This window comes from Dermacentor variabilis, chromosome 3 (assembly GCF_050947875.1).
Source record: "Dermacentor variabilis isolate Ectoservices chromosome 3, ASM5094787v1, whole genome shotgun sequence".
Taxonomy (NCBI): Eukaryota; Metazoa; Arthropoda; class Arachnida; order Ixodida; family Ixodidae; genus Dermacentor; species Dermacentor variabilis.
Genome location: NC_134570.1, coordinates 181,483,250 through 181,498,488, shown reverse-complemented (window position 1 = coordinate 181,498,488; position 15,239 = coordinate 181,483,250). Strand labels below are relative to the sequence as shown.

At 47.9% G+C, this 15,239-nt stretch overlaps 1 protein-coding gene across 3 annotated transcripts in view; it reads left to right on the top strand.

The window, feature by feature from the left end:
- The window catches only part of LOC142576556 (uncharacterized), a 124,096-nt gene that overhangs the window by 39,682 nt on the left and 69,175 nt on the right, over positions 1-15,239 (top strand). For 2 of the 3 annotated variants that reach the window (XM_075686726.1, XM_075686727.1), the window contains exon 3: positions 1,047-1,952. The exons of the other annotated variant lie outside the window; for it this stretch is intronic. In XM_075686726.1, the coding sequence (XP_075542841.1) occupies positions 1,047-1,331 (285 nt within the window). In that variant the 3' untranslated portion in view covers positions 1,332-1,952. Of the gene's footprint in view, positions 1-1,046; positions 1,953-15,239 lie in introns of those variants that run through there. 3 annotated transcript variants of the gene reach the window in all.

Here is a 15,239-nt window from a genome sequence, read left to right as displayed (position 1 = left end):
TTGCTTTAGGTTTAGCCTGCGAATTGTGCTTGTTTCCTGTCATGTAGTGTATCTCACAGCCTAGTTATGTAGCATTTCTATCATTCAAGCTACGACCTGTGACGCTTTCGTTGCAACGGGGACTTTTCATATCTTTTACCGCACATAAGTAATCCAGAGGATTTTTTTCTTCTCTTACCACAAGATCTCGCTGTTTTTAGGAAGCCATATTTTAGCGCTTTTGGAAAGTGTGATTCCATGCCACAGCAATTTATTTCTGGAAAGTTGTTTGCAGCATGGCTTTAAGGATGTTGAAAGAATATTCGTGCTGTTTTTAATAACAATTAGTGGTGTTGTGTTTAAAACCGATCCTTCGAAGCTGATCTTTAATTTTGTTGTACTAGTCAGCACAGACGTCGTGCCGAATTTCAGCGAAATAAGTGTCGCTACAGTAATGTAGGTTTCGTTTGAATATTCCCAATTTTATACTTGCCCTGGTATTCGAACAACATTCATAAGTGCACCCATCTACCTTTTACACATTTTGGCGTTCTTTTTTTTTGTACGCCTGATCATTTTCGCCCTCTGTCCTGGGGTGGCGCAAAAAAAATATCCGAGGACGCCTAAGAAGCACTTATGGTTTGTGAATGCGAAAGCATTAATGTCCAATTGAACACCGCTGAGCAGTATCTTTAGTTATGAACTGCTCTCAGGCAAATCAGCGTGTTGAGAGGCTTGGAGCCTTTTGATTTGGCCTTACCGAGGCGTACTTCGCACGCAGGCGAGAGCTTGCGCGTACAAGGAACGAGCGTATAACGCAGGATTCTGACAGCGAGGGTGATTTCGCATCGTTGCGATGCCTGTTCCCCTCACGCAACACCGGGTGCGCCACTGCCGGAGCTGCTGTGCCCTGGCGTCGCGGCCAATGGGAACTCCGCCGATGAGTGGTCGTGACGTGGCATCACAGCTAACTAGAACTTATCTGTCGTTACGCTCATTGAGCCATTTGACGCATTCGCATAACATAAGCCACAACAACTGATGTCGTGAACTTCTTTCTCTTGCAGAAATACCTTGCAAAGCGGCGAATTCCAAGAGCACGCATTGAGCAGTACATGAGGAAGATGTGCGACTCCGGCCGATACCATCTAACCGACAACAACTGCCAGAAGTGGGCCCAAGACCTTCTGCGTGAATTAGACATAGCGCTTCCTGCTGACGAACTGGATGCTCGCACTGTCGTCAACAGCTACATACAGCCAGCGGCCCTTGCTGGTGCTGTGGTGTTGGGCGCCGGCCTTCTAGGTGCGCTCATATTTGGTGGTGGTGCCCGTAGAAACAGACGGGAGTAAACGGGGTACCGCGTAATAGCAGTGAACGTTAAAGGATGTGTACCAGGACATTGACGGCTGAAAATTTTCCAATGCACGAGCTTGTGTGAATGTTCCAGCGTGTTCTTAAAAATAACATCCCACAACACGACAGATAGTTCCACAATGACTCTGCGACTCGCACGCCGACGTTCCTGTGTAATAGATTGGAGTGTGAGGCACGTTGAAATTTCGCTATAGTGACTTGAGAATATCACCCATTCTCAACTATGTACCTATGTGCTCTTGAGCCGTCTCTTCTCGCCTAAAGTCACAGAACTTCTATTTGAAGACTGTGGCTCAACACTTCATGTTGCCTGTCTCATATAAAGGCGCACATAAAAGGTTTCTTGAGGTGTTGCGTGAGGTTGTCCGGAACACCTGAAGAGTATTAAATCGCTGTTTAAAAGACGAACGTGCCCGTTATAGTGCACTGTTATTGCGATACGGCAATATTGCACTACTCCCCTTCAAGATAAAGAGCCTAGTGGATTTACATAGTTTCCTTTCAGACGCATTCAATCGTCCGCAGAAATTTTAAGCGCTACTATTGATGACTAAATGTTAATGCTACATGTAGCTGCAATAAAAAGTTTTCGTACTTCGTGAAATATTTTTTTAGCCATAGGTATGTGCTAAAGTGGTCACATTTGCTTGACGTGTAGTAATCGCTTCAAGTTGGGGCAGAGATCCAAGCTTTATAGTGCCGTTCCCTTGGTTTGTAACTGCTCCAGCCAGAGTTGGAGAGACGGCAGAGCTGCCTATACTGTTCAAGTGTTTAAGTATACTTTTGGGTGATATCTGTAATCACCTGTGTGCTTATTTAAACATGATGCAAAGAAGGTAATTTGCAAACATCTCCCAAGACAAATTATATGCTATGGTAATTACGGTAGGGTAATATATGTTTAATTAAGTCAATTTTCTGCAACGTGTTGATGCTATTGACGTCCTAGTCTTTGTAATCCGCAATAGAATTCTGCTTATATTTGCGCCTTTATCAAGGAAAAAAATTGTAACATTCTTTCTCCGCAACGGCGCAAACGGATGGTACGCGCCTCGCCCTTTGCTTATTCAAGTCCTACCTTTACACGCCGTTTAGAAAGTGAGCAAAGACCAGTCCCGATACCAAGTAGAACCACGGCTATGTCAGCTGGCATACCATTTAGGCAAAACGGGAATTGCGTCACGAGCGCCAATGTCTCCTCTGGTGCTTGGTAGGCCTAACTCCGAGAGGAAAGGACAAAGAACCAAGCATGCTTCCATGGCAACGGTTTTCTTGATGCACGAGGGAGAAGCGCCATCCAGCTTATCTGCTACGCGGTCGACGAACCAAGGACTTTCTCTGAGGCGTCAGCGGAAACCAACACAACTTGTATTAATTTTTTCAGATTGTTTTGCACTTTCAGATTCGTTTTCGACACCCTTCGGCTTCTAATTTTCTTTTCTTACTGGCAACGCATATGTGGGAAAACTTGTCTTTTTCTGTTCACGATGCGCGAGCCAGCATGCCATGTCGCGCGCCTATTTTGTTTCGGCAAAACATAAGTAGGCAAGGAATGTGGTTTATTCTCTGTTTTTATTAGTAACCTGTGGAACAGTACGGCATCGAACACGCAACACAATACAGTAGGGCCGAGTGCCTCATTGGCCCGTACAAATGGCCGCATTCTGTAATGCGATCATACATCTTTCGGCGTCCTACAATTACTGTTAGGCAGAAACTTGCTACAGAGCCATGTTTGTTTGTTGCACACAAGACAACTCTACCAAAGCATTCTTCTTCGCAACCGTAATTTGTGAATAATAAGTTTATCAGGAGCTGCAGATCCACATTTTTCGCGTACACGTAAAAAAAAAACATTTTTGTTCCACACAACAGGTATACTTGCTGGTCAGAAAAAAAAAAGAAGCACATGTCATACCTTGTCCATTTTCTGCATAGCCCTCCTTGTGCTGATTTGCCAATAAACATTCAGTCAATTATATTGATGATGTCTATAGACTTTCTTTATATGTGGTTTTGTTTCACAATACAACATGTCGGACCAGAAAAACTTGATTCAGATCTGTAACATTGCAAACAAGGTACCAATACAAGATTTCTCGCGAGTATATTGCAGATGTTTCTTAAAATTTGTAATAAATTTCGTTTCTTCTGTCGTTATCTAGGCATAAATAGCACAATCCCAAGACAACAACAACAAACAGCGCCACATTTTACTTGTTGAGAAGCAGTGAATGCAGTAGAAGGGCGTGTCAACCAGCCGTTGATCGTCAGTAGTGGTTGGGCAAGGACAGAGTGGTGCTTCAAAGTGTTATTGAGCGCCTAGCTTCGGGACACTGAGAAATAATTTTTATATGCAACGCAAGTCGGCTGTATTCAATGCATCAGGGCAACCTGCTCAGTAGAATTTTCTTTTGGATGGTTTTCAAGACCTTCCTCTCATATGCAGAATGTACATTATCCACTTTCGTTAACTCATTCTATAGGCTCAGTTTCGTTAAAATTGGTTGAATCACACAGCAGGTGTTAAATCTATGTTACGAGTTTCATCATTGGCTGGAGGTCACGCATCGTGAGAAATTCGGTGTCGACATAACAAGAAGGCGAAAGCATTTCAAATTTTCTAGAACACTCATTTCTGGTACAGCATGCTTTCTTTCATTATAAAACAATTATTAATGACTTTGCCGAAAGGGGCCCTCCCCTCCCTGCTTTGCCACTTTTGCCATGTTAATGAAACCACTGAAGTCAAGAGTGTCGAGCAACATTATTACTTCCACACTGAAGTAAGCTCAAGAAGATTACAGCATCCCAAGATCAATGTATGGTAGCTATGTAATAATCTTTGAAGAGGGGGGTGCAAGTGTGGGAGCAATGATTGTTTGTATAAAGAATACACTGCACGGTGCTCATACATCTATTGAAATATGCCGAAATATTTCCTAAAGGTAGGCTTATCAGGAGACCGCCCTAAGAACTATCGGAATTACAAAAAGAATAAAATATCAGCAAGAAAAGCAAGCAAGCTTTCTTCTTGCAGTAGATTTCCTCTCACGCTGATACATGATATCCGGTTTGACGTCATTTATGCGCAGCATCAGCCACACAACAGAACTACTGCAGGAGGTCTATGCGACACTTATTAGAGCAAAATATTTCTTATAGTAGACTGATGCTTAGCTTATATTTCAGTGCACTGGAAACACCGCACAATTGCGCGACCACCCCAACATGCTCCACAAAATATTTATCCATGTGCTTCCCTTCCTCTTGCGACAATGGAGCGTCACCTGGCACTGCAAGAGTTGGTAAAACTGTGGGCTTATGTGATACATTAACTTCTCTAGGGTTTCCGTCGTGGTAATCTTTCCGCAGCTCTCTAACTTCGCTGACTTGCGTTACTATCGCGAATCATTGATGAATCGCTTGATGACGCGTGCGGTCTCTGGTGAGTGTGTTTTCCTTTTTTGGCTTCGGTTGTGCGGTGCGGAATCTGTAAAGAGACATGCATCCTTAGAACGTTTTGATAGGCTAGTCGTCACACTTTCGGCAAAATTTGCACGTTGTGTGAAGGAACGCTACAGACAGGCACACAGGACAAGCGCAGCACCCTATGCTAGAGTCTCATATTCCCCTGTAAAGTGAATTGCATTGGCAACACTTTTCGCGCCATAACGCATTGCTTAACATTTATGGAAGCACGATATGAAGAGCCCCTTCATTATGAAATTTCGAGTGCATGTGACGAAAAACGAAACTGTTCACGTGAAATAATACTTTCTATCCATGCATGCTAGTTGTGATATTTCCCTGCAAGAATTCAAGTAGAAATATGCGTCGAAAATTTGATAAGCAAATTTCAAATTTATAGTGTTACCATATATTTATATAACGTGTTAAGCATTGCTGGTTCTCAATAGCTGGCTGTGAATACCAGAAATAAGTTTTTAGAGCTAGCTTTTTCGATCGATGAAAGTTTTTGATTCATCTTGTTAAGGGTTAGGTAATGAGCGTTTTCTTTACTCTGGCTTAATTTTTCTGCAAAATACTCATAAGAGGAGAACTTCTCATAGTGTAAAGCTGCTGGGCAACTGAGCATTGGAATTTTTTTCTCCGGAGGAATTTCTGCTACAAAGCGGCAAACGAAACTTGAAGAAGACGGCGGCGCACGGCAAGAACTGGCTTCGCCGTATCGTACGTTGTTGCGCCAAGCGCGGCGTGACATTTTGCGAACGGCAATTCACTCATTGTCCGCGAAAACTGTTCGGCGTCTTAGTTTAGCCTATAATCGGGAACGTCGCGCGCCGCGCACGAGCAAGCGATAACAATACTCCGTTACATACATAGCAGTCAACGCTGGGAAAGCAACAGAGAGATCTTGCACTGGCTTTATTCGCACTTGAATATACGAGGTCTGTTAGAAAAGTATCCGACCTTATTATTTTTTTGCCAACATCTGATCGATATGAAACAAGCGCGCTTGCATCAGCTGACCTTGAACTTTAGCGCGCATTCACTAATTTTTTCCTGCCTGCCGATAGCGTCAGTCGTTGGGACGAAGGGTTGTAATGAGGTAGTGCGCAGTGCTCTCGTTGGTTTTTTACTGCAACGAAAATGACGGAGCGACTGGAGCAGCGCAACTGCGTCAAATTTTGCAACAAACTGGGGGACAGCCAAGTGGAAACCATTCGGAAGATTCAGATGGCTTTCAGTGTGTATTCTATGAGCAGCACACAGATTAAGGAGTGGTACAACCGGTTTAAAGACGGCCGCACGTCGGTGGAGAGCGAGCCACTCTCCGGTCGGCCATCAACATTCCGAAATGACCAGGTCATTGCCGAAGTCAACGCTGTTGTGATGCGGGACCATCATGTGACTATCCAAGAAATTACGGAAGAGGTGGGCATCAGCCCTTTTTCTCCACATTCCATTATGACCGAAGATTGGGCCATGAAGGGAGTTGCGGCAAAATTCGTGCCGAAGCTGCTCACGGTGGAGCAAAAGCAACTTCATGTTGAGGTCCCACAGGACCAACTGGATTCCACAAACAGTGACCCCGACTTCATGAACACCATAATCACTGGTGACGAGTCTTCGGTGTACGGGTACGACCCGGAAACCAAATCCCAGTCGTGACAGTGGAAGCATTCCACGTCACCAAGGCCAAAGAAAGCCCACCAAGTGATCAACATGTCAAAGTGATGCTGACTGCTTTCTTTGACTCTCGCGGTGTGGTACACCGCGAGTACGCACCACAGGGTCAAAGACTCACCAAAGAGTACTACACGGGTGTTCTCCGTCGTCTACGTGATGCTGTGCGGCGCAAGTGACCGGAGTTGTGGTCAACAGCAAATTGGCGCATCCATCACGACAATGCTCCTGTAAATTCCTTGCACTTGATTCATACTTTTTTGGCGATGAACCAGACTCCTGTAGTTCAACAGGCTCCTTACTCTTCTCATATGGCCCCCTGCGACTTCTGGCTGTTTCCCAAAATCAAGAGGCCATTGAAAGGAGCGTGATATCAGACAAGAGAGGATATTATGACTTCAACGACAGCTTAGCCGAAAGAGGCATTCCATTCCGAAAGAGGCCTTCTCGGAATGCTTCCAACAATGGCAGCACCGCTGGGAGAAATGTGAGGAGCCCCAAGGAGGCATCTTTGAGGATGATTAAGTTTCCAGCGCTCCAGTTATGCCAGTTTCCTTTCTTCGGCCAAAGCTGGGATACTTTTCTAACAGACATGGGTCCTTCTAGGCACAGGTTTAAAAGTGAAGAGAACTTATGTCGTCACACAGGTAACTTGAACTTCTTGTAATTGAAAACGTAAACGGTGACTGCTACGTAATTGATATTTTTTGCTTCTGCCATGTTCATGACCATTCAAAGGTGGTAATGTCATAACATATAACTTGTCAGCGCTCTCCAGCTTAACCAGTTTGTGCAGCAAGTATTCAAACATCTTTGGCAGATATAAATTGTACGTTTTCTACTCGTGGGAAAAATGAAGGGGAAATGCTAACACATGCGGAAGCTAAATTTCCTCTCTGCGAGACAGCTAGCATCAACCGGCCCCTGTGCAACTGTCAACAACAATACCGCAAAAACGTGTACCGCGCCAAACCAAAACAAAAAAGTATATGCTCAAAAAGAAACAACCATGGAAGATCTTCCTTTTCGACCTATAGCCGCTCTGATAAGCATAGCACTTGTTTCTTCATAACGGCTACAGAACAATTTTTCGTAGCTGTCGTCTGCTGGGAAATAGAAAAATTTCGTCCTTGTGCTGCTCCCCGAGTTGCCACATTACACAGCCGCGCAGTACGCCTTGTATCCTTTCGTCAGTTTTTTCAGTATAGCCGAAACATTCGCCGGCATAGAAAGCTTTAAACTGCACAGCCCACGAAAAAATCGTTCACGTGCATACAAAGCGGCAGGAGCAGACGAAGAGAATGGCAGACGAAGCGATAAGAGCGAAACCGCCGCCCGATGACGCAACAAATGAAGCGGCCAAATAAAGATATAAGACTGAAAAAAAAGAAAAGCCTGAAGCACATTTTATTTTTACGGACGGACGGAAAAAAAATATTAATGAGCAAAGGACCTGCGAAGTTGCCAGCCCGGGCTCAGGCCACACGGGCATTATGTGCGGTGAGGCATAGCCTTCCCATGGTAACAATAAAATTCAAACAGCGCTAGACAACAGGACCAGAAAGAGGTGGAGACAAACACGGCGTTGAACTTACAACTGATTTATTTGAAGCAAGAAGTCAACTTATACGTACAAAACTGGAAACGCATGCGCCCGGTCATACATCGATGATCAGATACAAACTCCGCACAGCCAACATATGCACGCGATGTACCTGCTTTGCAATCTACCCTTTATGCAGCAATGCATTTCTTTCGCTGACAAGATTAAAGATGTTTTGCTAACGCAACTATTAGATTTTCTGATAATATGGAATGCTTCAGCGACTTCTCTGGTAGTCGTGTCACTATGAAAAAATAACAATTGTATATCGTCAAAGAAAGGTACGCATTTACAGATACTACAGTGCTTTGCCAGGTTAGTGTCTTTTTGTCCAATGAATTGGCATGCTCCATTAGTCTAATATTGATGCAACGTCCTGTCTGACCTATGTAAATTTGACCACAAGATAAAGGAAATTGGTAGACAGCGCCCTTCTTGCAACTGATGTACTTATTGACATGATTTGCCTTGCATGCTGCATTCCGTTTAACGCCTTCCTGCTTCATCTGAACTGATGCCCCTAATTTACCCAGCTTCATCGGAGCAGAAAAAAAATTACCGACGATTACGTTACTTCCTAATGCGAAATTTGAGCACAGCAAATAAGCTGTTTCACCTTTTCGATAGATTGAGGCAAAGAAATAGAGCAACACATGTATGCGCTATCACAGAATTTTTTTTTATTTTTCACACGTATTCCTTTAACAAAGACTCCACTAGGCAAGCTTCTGCTTCGGCGGCACGCACCTCTGGATTCTGACGGCGACGGCGCTGGGCCTCTGCTCTGGCAGCTCGTTTAGCAGCAGCAGCAGCAGCAGCAGCAGACGGAGGACTTCCATCGGTCGTCTCGCTCATGGCTCAGAAAGAACTGGCAGATAATTTCGCAGTGGCGAACGGCAGCGGCAATTTCGGCTCGGGCGGTGCACATATACAGATCCGCCGCCACCGATCTGGCTCTCTGATTGCCACCACACAGGGCGAACAGCAGCGGCAATTTCGGCTCGGGCGGTGCACATATACAGATCCGCCGCCACCGATCTGGCTCTCTGATTGCCACCGCACAGGGGTTGCATTGGAGGAGGAGCGAAGAAAGGAATTAAGTTCGAGCCGGCGCTTTGACAACCGGAGACTCGCAGGAAGAGGGGGGAGGGGGGCGGCGTGTACACCCAGCGGCAAACGATGGGGGCAGAAGCGCGCGCAGCAAGCGGACAACACGATAAAGGGAGGAGGGAAGAGATAGCAGCGACTGACTGATGCCGCTGACGCCGATAGTGAGTCAACCCCAGCTGCGGAGTTGGTTTCAGGGACAACGCCGCCGATGCCGACACAAACAATATGATACCCTCGCTTCCGCAGCGCTAAGAACCAGGTCTAGCCGTGGGAAGGTGGTCACGTATTCGTCGACGTGCCGGGGCCTACGTGAAATAACCGGCGCGTCGGCAACTGAAGAGCACCCTATCCGCCACACAAGAACAGGGGGGGGACCCTTTCCTCCTCTTTCTGCATGGCGGCGACGGTGTTCTATGCAGTCACGTTATCTTGACTCTCTAGCGGCGTCAGCGGCATCCAGCGGTATCAGTCGGTCGCTGCTAGCGCTGGGGGGATGAAAGGGGGGCGGAGCTGGTTACGAGGCCGACGACAACGCCGACGACGACGCGAAACCCAGGAACGGACGCCAAAGAGCTGCGCTCTAAAAACGGCCCTCACACCATACTTGGCCCCTGCCGTCTTAAAACGATGTGACAACGCGTGCTCATAAGGCATGACAACAACTTTTTTCCCCGCAACATTTTCTTTGGGCTGTTCCGAACATTTCAGCGCTTTTGAAACCTTATTAGCACCAGCCACAATTACAGACTCTGGAAAAGCGGCCTCTCTGCATCTCTGGGCTTGGATCATCAGGCTACTGGAAATCTGATGTGCAGACAATTTTTTGACAGCCATACCAATAGATCCTGTTACAATTCCGAATTTAACTAGCTTAGAGTGACAAGACGCGTAGTTTACAAGAGGTTTTTCACTCCAGGGAGCGTATCGCCAGCATACATGGTTAGACATGAAGGTCAAATTCAGATCTAAGAACTGCAGGACGTTCCTCTCTGGGATCTCATGTGTGAAGCTCAGTCCAGACCCATGCTTCGAAAAAACATCGAGTAAGTCAGGCACACATTCAGCACCCTTAGATGTAACTAAAGTTAGGAGATCATCCACGTATCGAAAAATTCGAATATACTTTCCATTTAAGTCCTTCTCTACTTTCCTGTCAACATAACTTAGAAAAAGATTGCCGACGATTATGTTACTTCCTAATGCGAAATTTGAGCGCAGCAAATAAGCTGTTTCCCCTTTTCGATAGATTGAGGCAAAGAAATCGAGCAACACATGTATGCGCTATCACATAATTTTTTTTTATTTTTCACACGTATTCCTTTAACAAAGACTCCACTAACAGTTCTTGACAGTCATGAAGGAAGCTTTGTGGTCGGAGAAATAGACTGATATATGTTCGACTTGGTACACCAATGCTTGATTCTCAAAGACGAGATCTATACAAGTGCCTCGCGAGGTTGTCACAGCCGTGGCACGCGTTACGAGCGAGAGGAACGGGATGTTCTCCCGCATAAGTGTTAGGAAATTGCTGTTTGTCTTTATGTCAAGCCGCCACCGATCTCGCTCTCTGATTGCCACGGCACAGGGCGAACGGCAGCGGCAATTTCGGCTCGGGCGGTGCACATATACAGATCCGCCGCCACCGATCTGGCTCTCTGATTGCCACCGCACAGGGGTTGCATTGGAGGAGGAGCGAAGAAAGGAATTAAGTTCGAGCCGGCGCTTTGACAACCGGAGACTCGCAGGAAGAGGGGGGAGGGGGGCGGCGTGTACACCCAGCGGCAAACGATGGGGGCAGAAGCGCGCGCAGTAAGCGGACAACACGATAAAGGGAGGAGGGAAGAGATAGCAGCGACTGACTGATGCCGCTGACGCCGATAGTGAGTCAACCCCAGCTGCGGAGTTGGTTTCAGGGACAACGAATAACCGGCGCGTCGGCAACTGAAGAGCACCCTATCCGCCACACAAGAACAGGGGGGGGACCCTTTCCTCCTCTTTCTGCATGGCGGCGACGGTGTTCTATGCAGTCCCGTTATCTTGACTCTCTAGCGGCGTCAGCGGCATCCAGCGGTATCAGTCGGTCGCTGCTAGCGCTGGGGGGATGAAAGGGGGGCGGAGCTGGTTACGAGGCCGACGACGACGCCGACGCGAAACCCAGGAACGGACGCCAAAGAGCTGCGCTCTAAAATGTTACTAAGTATTGGGGCAATTTCGGCACCAATACACACCCCCGACTTTTGCTTGAAAACTTTACCTTCCCACATTATATAAGTATTCTCTAAATAAGGATAAAAGTTCCAAGAAAGACCGACTCGAAATGCCACAATTATTTTGGAATGCGCACTCATCGTTTTGGTATGTGATGCAATTCTGAACACATTGCAGAAGTTGATTATGGGGAAGAGAATAGAATAAATCGACCACATCTATGCTAAAACCAAAGCACGAAGCCGGGTTCCCCTTCAACAGAAACTTTACAACTGCCTCCGAGTTAGGCACAACAAACGGGGCAGCCACGGAAAGAGTTGACAAATGCTTATTGAGGTAAGATGATACCACTTATTGCCAAGTATGGCTTTTTTTTCGAAACAGCGCTAGACGATAGGACCAGAACGAGGTGGAGACGAACATGGCGCTGATTCAAACAGCGCTAAACAGGACCAGATAGAGGTGGAGACAAACACGGCGCTGATTCAAACAGCGCTAGACGACAGGACCAGAAAGAGGTGGAGAAAAAATTACCGACGATTACGTTACTTCCTAATGCGAAATTTGAGCGCAGCAAATAAGCTGTTTCACCTTTTCGATAGATTGGGGCAAAGAAATCGAGCAACACATGTATGCGCTATCACAGAATTTTTTTTTATTTTTCACACGTATTCCTTTAACAAAGACTCCACCAGGTAAGCTTCTGCTTCGGCGGCACGCATCTCTGGATTCTGACGGCGACGGCGCTGGGCCTCTGCTCTGGCAGCTCGTTTAGCAGCAGCAGCAGCAGCAGCAGCAGACGCAGGACTTCCATCGGTCGTCTCGCTCGTGGCTCAGAAAGAACTGGCAGATAATTTCGCAGTGGCGAACGGCAGCGGCAATTTCGGCTCGAGCGGTGCGCATATACAGATCCGCCGCCACCGATCTGGCTCTCTGATTGCCACCGCACAGGGCGAACGGCAGCGGCAATTTCGGCTCGGGCGGTGCACATATACAGATCCGCCGCCACCGATCTGGCTCTCTGATTGCCACCGCACAGGGGTTGCATTGAAGGAGGAGCGAAGAAAGGAGTTAAGTTCGAGCCGGCGCTTTGACAACCGGAGACTCGCAGGAAGAGGGGGGAGGGGGGCGGCGTGTACACCCAGCGGCAAACGATGGGGGCAGAAGCGCGCGCAGCAAGCGGACAACACGATAAAGGGAGGAGGGAAGAGATAGCAGCGACTGACTGATGCCGCTGACGCCGATAGTGAGTCAACCCCAGCTGCGGAGTTGGTTTCAGGGACAACGCCGCCGATGCCGACACAAACAATATGATACCCTCGCTTCCGCAGCGCTAAGAACCAGGTCTAGCCGTGGGAAGGTGGTCACGTATTCGTCGACGTGCCGGGGCCTACGTGAAATAACGGGCGCGTCGGCAACTGAAGAGCACCCTATCCGCCACACAAGAACAGGGGGGGGGGACCCTTTCCTCCTCTTTCTGCATGGCGGCGACGGTGTTCTATGCAGTCACGTTATCTTGACTCTCTAGCGGCGTCAGCGGCATCCAGCGGTATCAGTCGGTCGCTGCTAGCGCTGGGGGGATGAAAGGGGGGCGGAGCTGGTTACGAGGCCGACGACAACGCCGACGACGACGCGAAACCCAGGAACGGACGCCAAAGAGCTGCGCTCTAAAACACGGCGCTGAGTCAGCGCCGTGTTTGTCTCCTCTTTCTGGTCTAGCGTTGTTTGAATTTTGTTGTTACCATGGAACGCCAACTCGCCCAATCCGCTGCCCTTCTATAGCCTTTCCACCGCTGCCCGGGCCCGTTGGATAGCCCATAGCTGGTCGTGTACTTCGGATCTTGTGTACTTCGGATGTTGTTCTCTACATATATCGATCTGGTCTTTGTGCATTTCCATAAGATGTGTGCCGTGTCTGCGTGTTCGTGCTTGCAGAGCTTGCAGCTGACGTCTGGTACTGAGTTGAATTTACTTTGTTTAAATGTACTGGATTTCGGAACGTTCAGGTTTGCAACCTTCTCCAGTCTGTTTCCTGAGACCTACGTCGACAGTATGTCACGACTATGTCACGTACCACGACAGTATATCGTGGTACGTGACCAGTCTGTCCCTGTCGTCTTTTATCGCTACTTCGTCGTTGTCGCCTCCTCCGTGTTCTCCATCGCCTCCGCCGCAGTCCTTCCCCCTTCCCCGGGGGTAGCGGGGTGTTGGGCCGTCGCTGTCGGAGCCACGTTGGATTAGTTCTCGAGCGGATTGGTGGGCCTTCTCGTTGAAGTTGGGAGGGCCATTCGTGGTTACTTCTTCCATATGTGCCGGGATCCATTTGAGGTATTTAGGTATAATTTTGCCATTCTTGAAGTCTTCTTCTTTGCGGTTCAGGATTTTGGCCGCCTCGGTGGAGACCCAGCCCTTTGTGAAGTTCCTAATAGCCGTCTTGTAGTCGCTGATTATTGTTTTGTCTTGTTGCCGACCGTTGATTATAGCCAATGCGATTGCCGTTTCTTCCGCTGCTTCCAACGATCTGGCACTTACGGAGCCCGCAATCACTGTCTTTCCTTTCGTGCATACGACCGCCACGGCGAAGATGGAGTTACCTTTGTCAGCGCCGACACCCCCATTGTCGTCCGGTTTTGCGGGCGCCGGACGGCGTCTACGAAGAGCACTCCCTCCCGCGCGCCGTGGTTTTTGAGAATCGTTTTCGTACGGCATTTTCTCCTCTCGACATTGTGCACGAGGTGTATGTTCTTCGGGATACTTTCCATGTTTATTGCGGCTCAGACGTCTGGGTGAATCTTCGTCATGGGGCCGTTCATTCCGTGGTAGTTTATGCAGATCTTTTCCATGATTTCTCTGCCCGCCTTCCGCGATTTCTTCCAGCGTATTATGTACCCCGAGTTGTAGTAACATTTAGTTTCTTGCGTATTGGGGAAGACGCAGTGCCTTCTGTACGCTTTGCAACAGAGCGCGTCGATCTTGTCTTTCTCTGCCTTTGTTCCAGTGGACGAATGCCGCCATGCCCGTGACGTGGCTGATCGCGAAGGCCTAAATGAGCCGTACGACGTTTCTTTCTTTATTGCCCCTTCGGTTGTTGGAGACTCTCTGTATTAGCCGAACGGTCGCCGTGACTTTCTTTTTTCCCAGGCGCGTTATAGTCCCACGTTTGTTCCTCTGGCTTCGATCCAGAGACCCAGGACTCTGATCTTTTGGACCATGGATATCTCCGTGGATTTCTTCGTGGTTAATCTCATTCCCTTTTTTGGCAGTTCCGCTACGTCTCTGGAGGGTTTGCCCAGCGTCCTGGAGCAGTAGAGCAGCAGTTCCGATTTCTCAGGTGAGTATTCTAGTCCGCTGCCCTCCAGATGATTTTCGATTGCCTCCACCGCCCCTTGAAGTCTGTGCTTCATATCGTCCTCGCTTGCATTCTTCGTGGTCCAAATCGTAATGTCTGCATAAACGGTGTGATTAATGCCTTCTATTCGATCCAGCTTTTCCGATAGTCCGATCATGACGAGATTTGAAGAGCAACGGTGACACGACGGACTCTTGCGGTGTGCCAGCGCTGCCCATGCCACCTGGATGCTCTTTTCCTGGGCCAGTCTAATTCTGGCTGTTCTTCCCGTAAGGAAATTTCGGAATATAACTATACGTTCATTCGCCCAGACCGAGTTGCGAGATACTGTCGAGGATGGCCCTGTGCTTGATCCTGTCGAAGGCGTTCTTTAGATCAAGTCCAAGTATTGCCCTCAAGCCCCGCCCCGTGGTGTCTCTGACCTACTCCTTGAGCTGTATCATGGCGTCTTGGGTAGAGAGC